At 35.5% G+C, this 17555-nt stretch overlaps 1 protein-coding gene across 6 annotated transcripts in view; it reads left to right on the plus strand.

Moving 5' to 3' along the window:
* The window catches only part of LOC111310450 (uncharacterized), a 30763-nt gene extending 13631 nt beyond the window's left edge, over window positions 1-17132 (plus strand). Inside the window, exons 16-30 of one of the 6 annotated variants that reach the window (XR_016330446.1) lie at window positions 4704-4808; window positions 4887-4991; window positions 5072-5124; window positions 5241-5304; window positions 5412-5546; window positions 5810-5922; window positions 6008-6101; window positions 6813-7032; window positions 8419-8549; window positions 9839-9985; window positions 10154-10282; window positions 13248-13346; window positions 13978-14030; window positions 15790-15828; window positions 16104-16729. Coding sequence is in view for 2 of the 6 variants with exons in the window: in XM_022909923.2 (XP_022765658.2) it covers window positions 4704-4808; window positions 4887-4991; window positions 5072-5124; window positions 5241-5304; window positions 5412-5546; window positions 5810-5922; window positions 6008-6101; window positions 6813-7032; window positions 8419-8549; window positions 9839-9985; window positions 10154-10282; window positions 13248-13346; window positions 15790-15828; window positions 16104-16241 (1572 nt within the window). In the remaining 4 variants the exon portion in view is untranslated. Of the gene's footprint in view, window positions 1-4703; window positions 4809-4886; window positions 4992-5071; window positions 5125-5240; window positions 5305-5411; window positions 5547-5809; window positions 5923-6007; window positions 6102-6812; window positions 7033-8418; window positions 8550-9838; window positions 9986-10104; window positions 10283-13247; window positions 13347-13977; window positions 14031-15789; window positions 15829-16103 lie in introns of all 6 variants that reach the window. The other 5 variants (XR_016330447.1, XR_016330448.1, XR_016330449.1 and 2 more) reach the window with 5 other exon arrangements.
* Window positions 17133-17555: the final 423 nt, after the last annotated feature.

Below are 17555 nucleotides of genomic sequence, written 5' to 3' on the forward strand. Positions count from 1 at the left end.
TCTTGGTTTTTTCATATGGGCCATACCATTGCTTCATCCCTGATCATATCATGTTGTGACCTCGAGGCACCATCATTGATCAATGACCCTCAGTAGAATGAATGACCACCCGCTTTGCCACTCATTGGTGTGTCCCACCGGACGTGACCCCTCACACTGACTGCACGCTTGCAGCATCTACTCTTCGATGCGCCCCTCTGGACGTGGTGCTTAGGTCAACCGCACTCATACGGCACCCCACATGATAGACCTTAGCACAGTGGCATTCAGGCGTTTTGGTCATCTCCCAACTTGGGTCCTCTCGGCCCCTCCAAGGTCACCCCGCTCGGTGTGGCCCTTTGGCCAACCGCCCTCAAGATGGCACCTTAGCGCACGCTAATTCGGTCTCTGCTCCTAGCTCAAACACTATGCTCCATCAGCTCAGGCTCCTCTGTCTTGACTTAGTCCCACAGGGAATCACGTCTCCCCCACCTGAACCGAGCAGCGGTTGAGACCAAGCTGGCGGGAAAGTGATTCTAAGAGATGCGGGCGTGCATTTGGAGCTTTGAAACATGTTACTAACGTGTTGTGCGGGCAGTGGGAGCCCTGGATCGCAAGATACGCGGGTAAGTTCGGGACAGTGGTCAAGCACCCTCAAGCCAAGTAGCCCGGCGGGTGCCATCAGTGGAAGCAATGTGCGGGCATTCTGAGCATGGGAATATGTTGGGAATATTGTGCGTGGATAGTATGAGCCATAAACCCCAAGATACGCAAGCAAGTGTGAGGCAGTGCGCTGGTGCCCTTGGGACCAGCTAGCTAGTCAGGTGCTGTCGGTCGAAGCCATGTGCGGGCACCTTCGAGTGGGTTGGTGGAGCAACGAGCAGAATCAAGGAGTAGTGGTGACCAAGAGGAAGGTTATGGGGCCCTGAGTTAGTCGGAGAAAGGCCCTGAGATGGCTGGAGAGAAAAGTGTTCCCATTTCGGACAATCGTACGGTCACTGGTAGGAGACTAAGAAAATCTTTTACGCTCTTTATGGGGATGATTGGTGTCAGCTTTCCACCACCCCTTGGCTAGTGGGCAGGCGGGGGCTTGGCTAGTCTGAAGTGAGCTACTTCTAGGCACTAGTGGTGTTTAGGTGGGCGGGCATCGTAGGGTCACGAGCGTGGCACGATGTTTCCTCGGGTCATGGTAAACCCGGGGACGTTTAGGGCCAGCCGGCCTCGTATCGCTCCTTTGTGTTGAGCCATGGGGTTACACGGTAGAGATCGTTATGCCCTTCGGTTTCCCTTCCTTGAGCCGGAAGGATCATGAGATGGTGTTTGCGTAGGAGGGATGCCATCGAGCCTGAGGGATGTGCGGGCTAGCAAGTAGGCACGCTGTTAGACCGTTGTGGCCAATCGGTAGAGGTGTGCTGCAGCTGGGGCAGTCCATCCAAGTCCCCCTTGTAGGACTAGCATGATGTTGGGTGTCAATCATGCGTGCAGGCGGCCTACACGAATGCTAAGGGCCTTAGCCTTAAGAATTGAGTCCCGTGGGATGAGATGAGCCTAGAGGCTCTGAGCTGGCTGTTGACCAGCTTAAATGTGGCGCTTGCGTAAACTTGATACGGGAGCTTGCGTACGATACGGGCGGGCATGGTGTTAGGTTCTCACCATGTCAAGAAGTAATAATATCATAAGAATCGGGGCTGCGAGCCTCACAGGTATTCGAGGGTCGGTGATGGAGGCCTTGAGCCCTGCGGGCAAAGATGGGTGCTCGGGGCCTTTTTGAGAATCGTGGGCTGGTGAGCGATGGAAGCTGGGTTCCTCCCTATAGAGTTCGGAATGAGCGACCCTACGGGGTCAAAGTCAAAAAAGGTTCATGAGTATGCAGCTTGAAGGATCGAAATTGATCTGTCCAAGGAAAAATGGACTCGTTGAAGGCTGACCTTGACTACGAGTAGTCTTGGTGCCGCACGGTCGCATGGTTTCAGAAGGAGGAACGCGCGGACCGTGACACTAGGCATGTCTTCATGGCATGCCAACAACTTTGTTGGCAATAGACAGGATCTCTGGATTGTTGGTGCCATAGTGCATTATGATAGAAAAGGTTTATGTGTTTCAATGGGAGAAGAAAACAAAAAGAAAGGCTAAAACAGAGAGGAAGAAAGATGAAGTGCTATAATCAGTGATGTCATCTTGGCAGACCACTGCTGTCACAAAGATGGTGAATAATGAGTTGGAGCTGGTGTGCTTGTTTGTTTTAAAGGGGGAAGGGAAAAGAAAAGGTTTAACATGATACCTAGGTTCGGGACAATTTTGAAATAATAATTCAGGGTCTGATTTGTTATTTGGGTTTCTTTTAAACTTTTTTTTTTTTTTCACTCTGATGTGTTGGCTGTATAATGAGTGAGCTAATAGTGGTCTTTGTATTTAGTTTTTAAATGTAGTAGGCCTTAAACAAATAAAATTGACTAGTTTCGCATAGCAACACTTGCTTTTCCAATTTCTCCACTAGAGTATAAGCTAACTTTGTGATGCAAGAGCATCCTAGAATTTTACTAAATGTTTATATTGATGATAATGCTTTCTGTGACTTTTTGCTAAAGGATGGTGCTCATATGTCTTGGGCTAACCTTCGTAATGTGATCATGACATGGAACTTCTTGCTAAGCTTAATGCTTATGCAATTTCTGGAAGTGGCAATCAACAAAAGAAAGTTGTTAAAATAGAACTGTTCATATATTTTGTCCCTGTAGGAGTTTGAAGTTAAGAGTAGTGAATGTTGAGTTTTTTATCTTATAATTAGCAAGTTTGTGACTTTGTGTAGAATGATCAGATCAATGAATTTCTAGAGCAAAGTCTTGAAGATCAGCAATTGATAGAAGAATCTCAAGAGTTGGTTAGCAATGATTTGCCACCTGTTTTACTAAAAACCATGATCATCTAACATGTCATTGATTTGGTTCTAGAGCTGCATTACCATACCTTCCAGCTTGTAGGATGCCTATTATATAATATTAGATGAAAAACAAGTTGATAGAGAGCAAAACCTGTTGTGCTTGTCTAGCCTTGCTCCTATGAGGGATGGTTCATAAGGATGATTAGCAATGATTTGCCACCTGTTTTACTAAAAACCATGATTGTCTAATATGCAATTGATTTGATTCTAGAGCTGTATTAGCCTACTTTCCAGCTTATAGGATGCCTATTCCATAAGAAACAATTTGATAGAGAGCAAAATCTGTCATGCTTGTCTAGCCTTGCTCCCATGGGGGATGGTTCATGAGGATGTGTGGTTCCATCAAATATTGGTTTCCTTACCTTGTTTAAGAAACATTTTCAGTTAGTTACTGATTCTATGATGTTCTCTGAATCTGACCTAAGAAGTGATTACCAACCATGATAAGGAGTGGTGATGACTGGAAGATAGTCTTTACGGATGTTATGGGTAATATTTGATCTCTAATGTACCAAGCACATCTACCCAAAGTTTTGAGCTGAAATTTGTCTGGTAATGCATAAGGTGCATTTGAGTGGTGTAAGATGCATGTTTAGCAATTGTCAAGAGTGAATGTCTTAAGTGGTCTTATCTTACAGTTATTTTAGTGTTTGTTGTGGCCTTATATTCAAATTGATCCTCTTTACCTATTGTCAATTGGTTTTACATTGGGTGCTTATCATGGTAGCCCAAGCTATTTTTGCTTTTTGTTATTTGTTGATAGTTGTCAATGTCCTTGGGTTATTTGTTTCTGTTGTTAGTATTGGGCCTACATGTCAGAAGTTTTAAGCGCTGTTACTGCACATCAGTTTAATTTGATGATTTTTTGAAGCCTTATATTCAGGTTATACCTTTCCACTTATTACTAATTGGTTTAAGGTTGATGCTTAACAAGATGTATAGGTTTTGTCTTTTTGAATCTGTAATTGCAACTATTTGGAGTACAGTGTTAAATTCTGTCTTGTTTTAAAGTGGGAAGATCTAGGTGCTACATCAGAAGAAAAATATTACTAATATTAGCTTATTTTAGAAAATGGGGGGATTATTTGTTTGAAGGATAAGATTTTACAACTTTTTTTCTATCCATAGATCATTAATCTGTAGATTGTTGGTTTATGTTGTGTGCATGGTTGGATTAAAATTGAGTCTTTATTGATGTGTATATGATCAAAATATTTAGTTTTATTCCAAGGTTTGACATGCAAATTCTGTTGATTGAGGAGGTTATGGTTAATTTGTTGCATGAATGGAAGTGGCTTGATTATTATTGTGAGATGTGGGTCAATGTTTTCATTTTAACATGTCAGAATTTTGTTTATTTACCATTGCTTTTGGTTTTTATGCTGGAAGTTGGATGGCTGAAGAAAAATGTCCACTAACAAAAATGTCCTTGCCTACTCTTTATGTTTCACACACCAAACATAGAATAGGATAATATTATCTAAACCAATCCACTTTATTTTATCTATCCTCTCCATTTTCCTGTGCACCAAATGCACTCTCATTCCTTCCATACTAACCTTGAAAGATTATTTTCTGCTATATAACATCTGCATATCTAATCTCTTAATTGTCCATTAATGATGTTTACAATCACCAATCTCTGAAGGTAAGGTACTTAACACATATTGAAGATGTTTTAGCCATCTTTTTTTATGCATCGAAGTATTGTTATTAATCTACAGACTTCACGAACTTTACAAATTTATTTGTCATTGATTCCATCAAATTGGCATTTTGGCAGAGGTATGGGGAGTTAAGTAAACAAAGACTTGATCGAGCAATTCTCACCTTCTTTCAGCATTTTCGCAAGTCCTATGTTGGTGATCAAGCGATGCATTCATCTAAGGTAAAACAAATTTCATTTTTATTCTTTGTAAAATTTAATGGCCTGCATATTAGTTGAGCCTTTCACTTTCTGTTACAGCAGTTGTATGCCCGTTTATCAGAGCTGCTTGGACTCCATGATCACCTATTACTTTTAAATGTGATTGTTGGGAAGATAGCAACAAACCTGAAGTGCTACACAGAGGTGGAGTTTCTTTTTATTGCTATGTCTTGGTTATATCATGCTGTTGGGCCATACTTTAACTTAATTGGTGTTTATTTCAGAGTGAGGAAGTCATTGATCACACACTAAGTTTGTTCTTGGAGCTGGCATCTGGGTAAGATTTTCTCAGTTTGTCTAATAGAATTAAAGCTGTTTGTTGTTTGTCTGATAAAACTTGTACAATTCCCCATACAATAATTTGCTTGTTTGACCAATGCATAATTTTGGCAGATACATGACTGGAAAGTTGCTTCTGAAGCTGGAGACTATTAAATTTATAATTGCAAATCATACTGTAATTCCACTCACAACATATTTAATTTTTGTGTAATCAGTTTAATTTGTTTGTCTGAACTTACATGAATTCTCAAGAATGAAAATTTTTCTTGAACTTTATTTCAGAAAGAGCATTTTCCTTTCCTAGAAGAATATAGATGCTCTCGTAGCAGGACAACTTTCTATTACACCATTGGTTTGTTAATATTTATGGAGGATAGCCCTGTGAAATTCAAGTCTTCAATGGAGCCACTTTTGCAAGTAATCTCTCTCTCTCTCTGTCTCTCTCTCACACACACACACAAAGTGACATGTAAAATTATCTCTTTTAGATGTGCTTACTGGTACCATTATTAGTATCATAACCTTTGTCAACATATTGTTTTTATTATACAACTTAAATGTGCATTAATGCCCTTTCTCTGTTTTGATGGTTTTTCCATTGACATTGTTCTGTTGTTTTTCCATTATTTATCTTTTCATTTTGACTTTAGTCACTAAAATAATGTTTCATGGTGCTTCAGGTCTTTCTCAGCTTGGAGTCAACACCTGATTCAGTATTTCGTACTGATGCGGTTAAGTATGCTTTAATTGGATTAATGAGGGATCTTAGAGGTATTGCAATGGCCACAAACAGGTTCGTAGATGTGCAATATGTGAATTCTTTTAAATTTAGACAATTCCTCAAATAATGTATTCTTTTATTTCTTGAATCCCTTCAGTCGTAGAACATATGGTCTTCTGTTTGATTGGCTATACCCTGCGCACATGCCACTTATATTAAAAGGTATTTCTCACTGGACTGACACACCAGAGGTAAATTCATAACTCTAATTATAGCAAGGGTCTTTACTTAGCAAGTTGTGTTTATACATATAAATGTTTGGACAAAAAATCCTATGAAGTTGTTTTGTTCTAGCATTAGGTCAGATACATATTTTCAGTCCCACAATTCATGTGTTACCGTTAATTAGAACAATTTTGCTCTCATATTAGTGAGTGAATGTTGTAGATGACCCAACCATCTTTGCTATTCCTGGAGTCTTTCCCAGTTTTTTCTCAGCTGCTGCTGTCCTGGATTTTTTATTTGTTGTGGTCTCGCCTTGTTCATCCATCTAACACTCTTGCTGTACTCTTTTTGTCAGGATATTCAAAATATTAATGCTGCGTTCATCCTGTGGCCTTTGCAAAAAATTTTCCCATTTTTGTTTTATGAGCAGGACTTAACATTAAAAGCATGAGTATCTGTTGTCTATGCAATGTCTTTCTGTAATATGCAGGAAACAATTTTTTGTTTCTTTGTTGTTTAATTTGGTTGTTGAAGTTGCTCCACCATTCTCTCACCCTCATGTATGACTGGAAGATATTGTGAACTGGGGTTAATTGTAACTTCTGCATGTCTTTTTGTAGTCATATTCACTTGTATCCATCTAGATAATAAGTTATTGTGTGTGGTGCATTTGTGGCATTAGTATCTGCCAATAAACTCTAATCCTGGGTATGTGATTGTTTGATTTAACACTGCAGGTTACCACTCCATTGTTAAAATTCATGGCTGAGTTTGTCTTGAACAAAGCACAACGGTTGACTTTTGACTCATCTTCTCCTAATGGGATTCTTCTTTTCCGTGAAGTCAGTAAACTACTTGTAGCATATGGGACAAGGATTTTATCTCTGCCTAATCCTGCTGATATATATGCTTTCAAGTACAAGGGGATATGGATTTCACTCAGTGTTCTTGCAAGGGGTAAGAATATGAACCTGCAAATGTTATGTTTATTTATTTGTTCTTTTTTTGACAAATGAAGATACCGAGCACTAAATTGAACCAAGGGATGGTAAACCCTATACTAGTCTAAGTTCTTAGGTCTAGAAGATCAATAAAGCCTAAGGCACTCTCTATTTTTGGTGTTAGTTGAAGTACAGAGCTCAACTTTTCATTATTTTTGCTATGCACATGCTCCATTAGATTGATATTTATTCTTTTATTTTTTTTCTTCCTTTTATTTCTGTGCTTCCACTCTCTTTTGATAGAGATGTTTAATTGGTGTAAACATTTAAATGTTATGGTGAACTAGCCTTTTAAGAAGTTTTGTAATGCAAGCATGTAGTGTCGATCTTTTTAGGAAGTTTTGTAGTAATTAAAGTTTCATAAGCATGTAGTATTGAGCTGTCCACAGGCTCAGCAACCCACCATCCCACTAGCCCAGCCCAATGCTTGAGCTGGCTACTGGTAAGAAAATTGGGGGCTGTAGAATTTTTGCTCTGTTCCATGATGTGCTGATTTTGACCTGTTTTTGCTTTCCTAGTTTTTTGGGATTGGGGGTTGCTAGTTGAACTTGAAGTAAGAAACCAGTTGAAGGAATAGTTTCCAGTGACAGCCAGAAAGATGTTTAAGGCTGAGATACTCCATATTGCTCAACAAGATTCTTTTGTTCGTATCATGCCATCATCTCATTATCCCGTATTGTTCATGGTTACAATAGATGTTTTGGAACTCTTTAAATTTATTCTCTTCAATGGAAGTGGGATTGATATTAAAACTAGCCTATACAAGCATTTATCAGGAAAGTAGGCACTAGAGTATTTCCTAAAGGAAATTAGACTAGTTACTTAGCCAAAAACAAGTAGCTAGTGGAAGGAATAGTTTCAAGTGATAGCCAGAAAGATGTTTAATGCTGAGATACCCCATATTGCTCAAAAAGATTCTTTTGTTCATATCATGCCATCATCTCATTATCCCATACTGTTCATGGTTCCCTTAGATGTTTTGAAACTTTTTAAATTTGTCCTCTTCAATGGAAGTGTGGTTGATATTAAAACTAGCTTATACAAACATTTATCAGCAAAGTAGGCACTAGAGTATTTCCTTAAGGAAATTAATTTACTTATCCAAAAAAAAAAAAAAGAAATTAGATAATTTAGGTGCAAAGTTTCCTTTTACTGGTTTTCTGTTATATCATGGAGGTATTATTTCACTATTTGCCAACATCAAAGTATTCTTTTACTTCAGTAGTTTAATTTTGACCTTCTCGTTACTGGTACCATCTAAGTTGTATTTGTTGCATATTGTGTTTTATTGAAGATTCCACCAAATTACTGATTAGCTTGTCATTTTCCACCAAATTGGCAGCTCTTGCTGGAAACTATGTAAATTTTGGTGTATTTGAACTCTATGGTGATAGAGCACTCTCTGATGTGCTTGACATTTCTCTAAAGACGATACTGTCAATTCCTTTGGCTGATGTATTGGTATATCGAAAGGTATGCGGATTTTGACTGCAATTCTTTATTTGAGTTTCCACTGAAACATGGTTTACAATTCTAGTGTTTGAAGTGTCTGTCTAATAAGTACCAAATCTGTTGGGAAACCTCCACTCAAAGGACTTGTGGTTTATGGCTTATAACTTAAGAAGTCAAATTCATTAAGGATCTCAGTTGAATAAAAAATGTAACACAGGTAATTTTGCTGGTTGACTTTGTTGATGTTTATATTTAAGTGGATTTTCTGATTTGGAAAGAATTATATATACACATGGACATGTGTATATCAATACCAGCGTCAACTAATCACCAAATTTTAGGAGCAGAAACAAATAATATTTGTAAATGGAGGATATCTAACATTTTCATCATCATTCAGCCAATGCTATGATGTAAACTCCCTAGCAAATGATATGCTACCATTGCTTTCAGGTTCAACCACTTCTCTTGTAATTCTTCACTTCAAAGACTTCTGTGGTCCTCCTTAATGTTGTAACCACTCAACTTTTGCTCCCTAATTTTTCACAACGTTTATTCAACCTTTTCATATCTTCTGTTTTGTTAATGTCAATCCTCTCTACTATCCATTTCCAAAACAATTTACATTCTGAATTATCAATTTTTTAGGCTCAATCCTCTCATTAAAATTTGTAAAAACCTTAAATTTCTCAATAATAGACATTCCTCTTTGTTCCTCCCCTTATCCATTTTCTCTTCTATGTGTCTCTCTTGTAAATTTGGATGGCCAAACTTAGATTTAGTTGGTTTTCTATATACTTTTGGTTTTGCATTCTCTTCAATCTGTAGACGTTTATTTTTTTCTTTTTGAAAATCCTAATACCAGTTAATTTGAACTTTGAAATGGATTGTTGTTTTAACTGTAAACTTAAGGTTTTTAGCCGATGTTTGTAGTAAGTTGCAAGAATGGTAGTTGGGAAAAGGAAGAGATTTTTCAAGGGATAATACAAGCATTGTAGAGTGTGAAAAAAAGTTGAGAACCAAGTGGATCTATAATTAGAAAAACGAGTAAGGAGCAAACATTGCTTTTGTAACCACAGCCACCCAAAAAAAGAGATCTAAAAGTAAAAAATTGAAGACCTAAATGTGGGTCAGCTTCCCCTACCAAACCAAAACTAAGATGAGTACTGAGGCACTATTAGCACTTCTAGCAATTGTACCAAATATTTATATGTAGGTATGATGTTAACTTTGTTATAATGTTATGTGAATGTCTTGTATTATTACAATAACTAATGGCAATATCATGTTGTTTTCTTATTCTTTTGCAGCTAACGAGGGCCTATTTCTCCTTCCTAGAAGTTCTATCCAACAGCCACATTAGTTTTATATTGAATTTGGATACGGCAACCTTTATGCATATTGTTGGTTCCCTTGAATCTGGTCTTAAAGGCCTGGATACAAATATCTCATCACAGGTTTGAATCTTGTTGTGCATTGTGTGGATCTTTGTGAAAACAAAAAATAATAATCAAGCTGTTTCATGATTGCATAAGTAGAATTTAACTAAGTTCTTTATTGAAAATTTTCATGTCAGATATAGTCTTTTTAAAACTCAATCTCAGAGTATGAATATTTCAATTCAGTGTGCATCTGTTGTTGATAATTTGGCTGCTTTGTACTTTAACAACATCACTATGGGGGAGGCACCTACTTCACCTGCTGCTGTCAAACTTGCCCAGCATATTGCAGACTGTCCTAGTTTGTTTCCACAAGTGAGTGATGGACTTCCTGACCTTTTATGTTTCCTTTGTTATTATTTTAACTTGTGTTGAGGAGGCCATGGGTTACTTCATTCTCCTATCTATGTCCTCTATAAACTCTAATACATCTTTTCTTTGTTGCATAACACCATATAACTTAACAGCATAACAACTCTTTACACTTTATGTCCCACATGATTGCTTAAATTCTTTTTTACAGCTTGATGCGTCATGTAAAGTTGATTCCAGTACAATATACAGTCATTGTTTCAGAACTCTTTCTTGTCTACGTTGTGAAATATGGTGTACTGCATTGCATCCTAAGAAATATTTATCTATCATAACATTACATACATCGTATGAGATTGACTTATAGTGATAAATGCCTCATAGAGCTATAGACCACCATGGATTCAAACAGTGGCGCAATAGCGATAACGCGGCTGCTATTTAGCAGAACTGGCACCCTCCGCTACCGCCATTCAACCGATATTGAGTGTGAAGAAATTCACGTCTCTAGCGGTTCATTGCGGCCGCAAAAAAAGGCCATAGCGGATAATAGCGGCAATAATGGGACGCAATCGGTGCTATTCCCTTTTTTTTCAGAATTTAATATAAGAAATTTTTTTTGCATCATCAAGCATTAAAATTTCAATAAAGATTAACAAAGTAAAGCTTCAAACACATAAAAGAAATCCTAGATTTACAATGACTCAATGAAAAAACCAGCCTCAATCAAAAAAAATTATTGAAATCAAGTAATAATAAAAAATTTAAATTACCTTTTCTTCATTGTTTAAGTTTCTGCAAATTTGTGTGGTATAAAACTTAGAAAAACTTAGACCTTAGAGAGATTTTGCTTCAAACTTTAAAATTTCAAAAACCCATCAATGAGCACTCTGTGGGCATGGGTTTGGGACTATGGTGGTTGGATTGGAGAAGAAATCAGATGAGTCATGGCATGGATTGGGTGGAATGTTGGAGGAGGGTGGAAGCTTGGAGGTTGGTTGGCTGCCATGGCTGGTGGATGGTTTGCAGGAATTGTAAGAAGCAGGGGTTGAAAGAAAAATAAAAGAAGTTTGAGTCAAAACATTTGGAGTATGCAGGGGAATTTTACACTTTTAATTGAAAGAAATATTTGAGTAGTGGGGAGTTTGGTGGGCAGTAGGTTCAGTTTATGCTTGACCAATCAAAAATTAGTTTTTCTTTATTTAAATTTAGGGGCAAAATTTCTAGAAAGAAATAATTGACTAAAATTGAAAAGTTTTGAGAATTAATTTTGATTTAGATTGAGAAATTTGAGATGAAACAGTTTAATGTAAATTTGAAAGGTATTTTATATTATAATTTAGATGAAAAAATAAAATATTAAATGATTAATATATTAATTTTGATTTTTTATTTTTATTTTATTTGGATTTTATTTTATTATTTTGATATTTGTAAGTTGTTAATTTTCTAAATGTGAATATTTTGCTATAATATCAAAAAATTGTAAATAATTTTTTTACATAAATAAAATAACATAAGATGTTATTAATTACTTTAAAAATCGTGAAAAAGAAATTTTTATGATTATAATTATATTTACTATGTTTAATAACAAGTTGTGCAAATTTGAAAAAAATTTACGACTATAATGACCTTAATGACTACGATGATATTCATTATATTCGCAACTGCAATAAACGCAATGCAACCGAAAACGTATTCGTAACCGCAATTTAAATCCTTTTAGGCCACGAATCATGTAAACAACTCTAAGTCTATTAACGAAGACTATATAAAACTTGTTAGTAAAGTTTATGAACTCTTGAAGGTATAATGTGTTTATTTAATTGAAATTATCAGTCATCAATTTAATAAATCTAATAATAATACTACATTCTACTTAAGTACAACAAATCAGTAAATCTTTTGAAGTACTAGGTCTACTGTATGAAGTTCTGTAAACACGATAAAGATTTTGATAAAGAACCATGAGCCTAATATCTGTTATTAAGAACATTTTTTTAATTCTTACTGCAGATAAGTGCTATTTCTATGACAGATTAAACTGTGAATTATTTTTATAATAAAGATTTTGATAAGTATTTGAATTATTGTATTTCTTTTTTATTCTCAATATTTAATGAAATTAATTGCAAGATTTTCTTCATTAATTAACATTAAGAGATTTAATTTATTTCTTATTTAAAATAACATTCAGAAAATATAAATGAACACATGAACAACTTCTTTTGCTTAAATAGGTTGCTTAAAATTTCATCTCCCCCCCCCCCCCGGGGCGTGTGTGTGCATTGTTTGATTGCTATTTAGATTTTATGAGCATTTTCTATATTTGGTATTTATCTTGTATCTCAACGTATATGAGAAAAATTCGTTCATTATATATATATATATATATATATATATATATATATATATACCTTTTAATTAAATAAGTTTGAGTATTTATTGTAATTTTAGAATAGATATTGCAATAGTTTTAATAAAGTCACGTGTGATATTCATATAAAATCGCATTTTTTTCCGTTCCCTCAACCAAGCAAATTGTTAGCCTTCGACATATGATTTTCAGATGATAGTTAGATGGTTATTTGAAGCACTTATTTGAAAAACCACATGGAGGTCATTTAACACCATCATTTTAATGAGAAATGATTTTACAAAGTTAATTAAAGGTCAAAACATAGAAATGTGAGATACCGTAAACTGTAAAAAGGGTGTTCTCTTTGTCAAGTTTTTGCCTTCTTATTGAAGTGAATGAAAATGAAAACTCATCATTCTTAGTTGTTTGATAATTTGTCTTAACATTCTGGTTGTGTACAAATAAATAAGTTAAATAAGGTCTTTCTTCGTTTGATCATTTTTTTTTTCGCATTTGTTGCTTCTTGTCTTAATCCATATTTTATGGTTTCTTTCCTAAACTTTCTTTTTTTAGACAGTCCAATTACTTTATGTTCCTCTATTACAGATATTAAGGACCCTATTCGAGATAGTTTTATTTGAGGATTGTGGCAACCAATGGAGTCTTAGCAGGCCTATGTTGAGCTTAATTCTTATCAGTGAGCAGGTAATGATTTGCAATTTCTTTTGATTAAGTTCTCTGCTATATCCTCTTTTCTATTTTGGGTCCAACAGATGGTTTATTTTTTTTTTCTGACAATTATATGCTTTGAACATTGTCAATAGACTGTACCGTGAGATTGGTAACAGAACATGAGTAAATTTTGTGTTAGCATTCTCATTCCATATGACTTAAATCCTTGGTCTTGTCTGTAAAATTTTAGCATTACTAATGTGGATAGAAAAATATTTCCATAGGCAGTGTTTTCATAAGCAACTAGTAAAAGAATTTGATTGCGCAGCCCAGTCTAAAGGATTTCAACATATATTACCATACAATTTCTCATGCTTTAATAACTCACCTTTAGTTACATCAATAATAAATGTGGTGTTAGTGCTTCCAGCTGCTTCCATTTGACCAAAATCCTTGTTCTTTTCATCTTTTCACAAAAATTCAAACTTTTGGTGATTTCAAAGCAGGCTCAACATTAGCACACCTAATTTCTGTTCATTTTTCTTTTTTTCTTTTCTGTTCTTTTATTAATTCCATTTTGCTATTGGTCTTTCTTATCTTTTTTTCTTTTATATCATTGCCCAAGCCATGACTATCAACTCTGTTTTGCACTTACTGTCCTCAGTTTCTTCCTCCTTTTATATCACTGCCCAAGCCAGCAGCCTAACATGGATATTGGTATGAAATTTTGTATCAAATCTGCTATGAAAACTATGAATTATCTGTTATGAAATTCTTAGATCTGAAATTTTCATATCGCATATTCGAGTTTTGTTTATTTTATAGTTGACACTTTAAACTACAAGATATCTGATTTGAGTTTTGATAGCGTTTACTTCTTTCTAACAACTATTTTTTCCAAGTCAGCAAGTTGCCGGTTTCGCTAGTTTCTTACCAATTTTGATTGCATGCCCCCTGCTGTTACATCTGGAGTGGTAAGGGTAACAGTTTTCATTTGAAACAGTTCAACCATCTGCTCTGGTTCGGTTTGGTCAACAATGGCCTATGGGCCTTGTCTGTAAAACTCTCATATCATGGAGGTAAAAAAGGAGGGGGAAGAAGGGACGGTGGGGGAGCTATAAAAGCATTGGCCTATATGAGGGCTACATTCTTTTAGTTGTGATGAAATCACATCAGTTTCTCATATATGTTGGAGATGAGGAAGTTTTAGATAGTGGGTTCTTCGAGAAACTTATGGTAGCATTGGGAGGTGGAAGTCTGCTTTGTACTTTTCTTATTGGTTCTTTGATGTTTTAGATGCTTACCTTTCTCTTGCTTTTATTGAATGTCATGAAGGTAAGTAGATGCGTTTAAAATTACAAGGCAGTTGTCTTGGCAGGCGAACAAGCTAGAAGCTGCTAAAGGATCTTAGAGCCCTAGGTGTGAGGTGACCTTTAGACGGCATTTGACTATGGCACCTAGGCGCTCACCCCATCTGACATGAGATATTCTAATTGCAATCGTATTACTATGCTATGGATATTTCATGTATGACATCAGTAAAAAGCATAACTTCTACCGTCAAACTAAGATATGCCTTTCATCTACCACTAGCACCTGCAGCCCCAACCCCTGCAAATAAAAAAAAAAGGAAAAAAAAAATGATGTTCATATACCATAAATATCACATAGAATTTTATATTCAATTTCTAAGATTTTTACTAACTTATTTTCAGTTGATCTCATCTCCCCTCAAGTGAGTGCTCTTGTTAGCTAGTAGTGCCTTGTCTTTGTGTGGCACCTGTTGCATTTGACTACCAAGATTTAAAGAGAAATGTTAAATATAAAATAGAACCAGTGAAGATTTTACTCAATATTTCCTCTTTGTAATCCTCTTCATGTTCCTTCCCTTTCAAGGCTTCCTCTTTTTGTTGTTAGTTTATTTCAAAGCAAAAGGTCAAAAAATTCAGCTCCATATCACAGTCCCCTTTTTTTCATGGTTCTATTCTAAGTTTATACTAGATCTTTTTCGTACACCCCATCTTCAACCAAAAAAAAAATCCGTTTGGCTGCAATATTTTTCTTAATTGTTATTTGAAATTGTTGCTCTTTCTCTCCCTCTCTCAAAATACATAGTATTTAATCCATCATTGTTTTATTTGTACGTTATGATTAAATTGAATATAATATTGGGCATAAATCATTTTTGTTGTCTTAATCTATAATAGTGTGATTTCAGGTTATTTTTCTTTCTTTTCCACTCTGTTGTGCTTGCATAATAGGATTTGACTGCTTTAAAATAGTGCCCATTGCGTTCTTCGTTTCCTTACTCTTTAGCCCCAATATCATGTTTTGTTATGTGCTTGCTGATACTAGGAAACTGATCAAAGTCTCAAGCGAAATTGGAGTTGATCACTTCTTGTTGAACTTTTACAATCTTAATAATAATGCAAGCCTCCTTCTATATTTAGCTGACAGCACTGCTATTGTCCTGCAGATATTTGCTGATCTGAAAGCTCAAATTTTGGCTTCACAGGTAAGTTTTTTGTACAATATTTTGTACTTGTTCTTCTGTCTTTATAGTTGTTTTAATGAACATCATGTTTAAAAAGAATTGCCAAGATAGGTTTATTTGCTTAGCAGCATTGAATGAGCAACATATTTTCTTAATTTTGATACAAGACGTTTTCTGTTTACATGTCACTTATCCTTGGCCTCTCTTTGTCTTCTCTATCTGTCTTTGCCTTTACTTTTTTTCTTTTACACCTTTCCTTTGGTGTCCATCATGTGATAACATGCATCATTTTGCAGCCGGTGGATCAACAGCAGAGGCTCTCTGTTTGTTTTGACAAGCTTATGACAAATGTTAACCGAAGCTTAGATTCAAAGAACAGGGACAAGTTCACCCAGAATCTAAGCATATTCAGACACGAATTCCGTGTCAAATAGCTCCAATTATGTGCATTCACTACATTTTGAGCAATCTTTTTTTCTAAACAATTGGCTGGTAATCATAGATAGTATGAATGCGGGAGCTGCATTGTGTTGGTTTTTTTGCCTGAACTAAAAGAGCAGACACTTTCTGAAGTTGATGGAAAAGTTGTGTGAGACGGTTTTGTTGGTATTGTATAGTTTCCTATGCCAGAATCATTTTGGAATGGAGCCGAGGATTGCTGAGGTGCATAAGCATGTAGCAAGTCTGACATACATTTGGTTGGCTAATGGCAATTTCACATCTATTAGGTCATTCTTTTACAGCATATAATGTAAATCAGTGGGGTTTGTTTTTTCATGATCAGGTTTGTGGTACCCAAGAAACAGTTGAGGAAAAGGAAAATAACTCTAGTTTGAAGATTGATGATATGTTTGTACATTAATATCCCCCATATTCTTTTGTACTTGTTGATAGCATAAAGAAGGGAAAGAAATTCGGTCAAGTTTGGAAGTATTTTCTTGTTAGAATCTGGTAGATAATTTTGCAGCATATCTTTGAGTCGAAATTATATTTTTGATACATCTCTTCTTCGGTTTGGCCATCGCCCTTCATAAGGGATAACCTTTTATTTGTAAGATGTAATTTTCAATCCATCAAATCAGGTTCCTACTGAATAATTTCTTTGATCAATAGCAATACCACAACAAATGTGTTTTATTGTACCAAGTTACTGAATGGCTCGTTTAAGCATGGCAGCTTCCTTCAGCAGCGATATGATGGCGAGTTTTATAACAAGTGTAGGATGGCAATGGCTTGTGGCTGGCGGCTGTATTTGTTAATGTGGTGTTACTCTGATGTTGACCCTGAAGAAACTCCTCTGTTTAATGCATATTTTGCTTTGATAATTGGCTGAAGTTATTTAAGTGTTTAAAATTGTATCCTTTTTACATATAAATTTTTTTAAATGAAGTGGATTCCTTTTTTTTTTTTTCACTGCTAATTTAAAAATAGCTTATTTATATCTTTTTATACGATTTATATTTTATTAATCAAATCACTAAATTTTATACCTTATTCATGTAAATCATTGAGAATCATTTGTTAGAGATAATATAGTTTACAAAATAATAATAATAATAATAATTAAAATTAACTGTGTATTGTATGATGAGTAATAAGTAACTATCTACTTATTTATTCAACATTTTTTGTTGAAAAAAATCTACAAGTGGTTTCAAATGTAGGTTATCAAATACAAGAAAAAATTAAATTGTTAAAAATTTTAATTTTATATACATTGAAAATTTTCAGCGTGTTATCAACAGTGT

The sequence above is a fragment of the Durio zibethinus genome, chromosome 19, assembly GCF_047325235.1.
Source record: "Durio zibethinus cultivar Kanyao isolate XHJ-2024 chromosome 19, ASM4732523v1, whole genome shotgun sequence".
NCBI classification, from domain to species: Eukaryota; Viridiplantae; Streptophyta; class Magnoliopsida; order Malvales; family Malvaceae; genus Durio; species Durio zibethinus.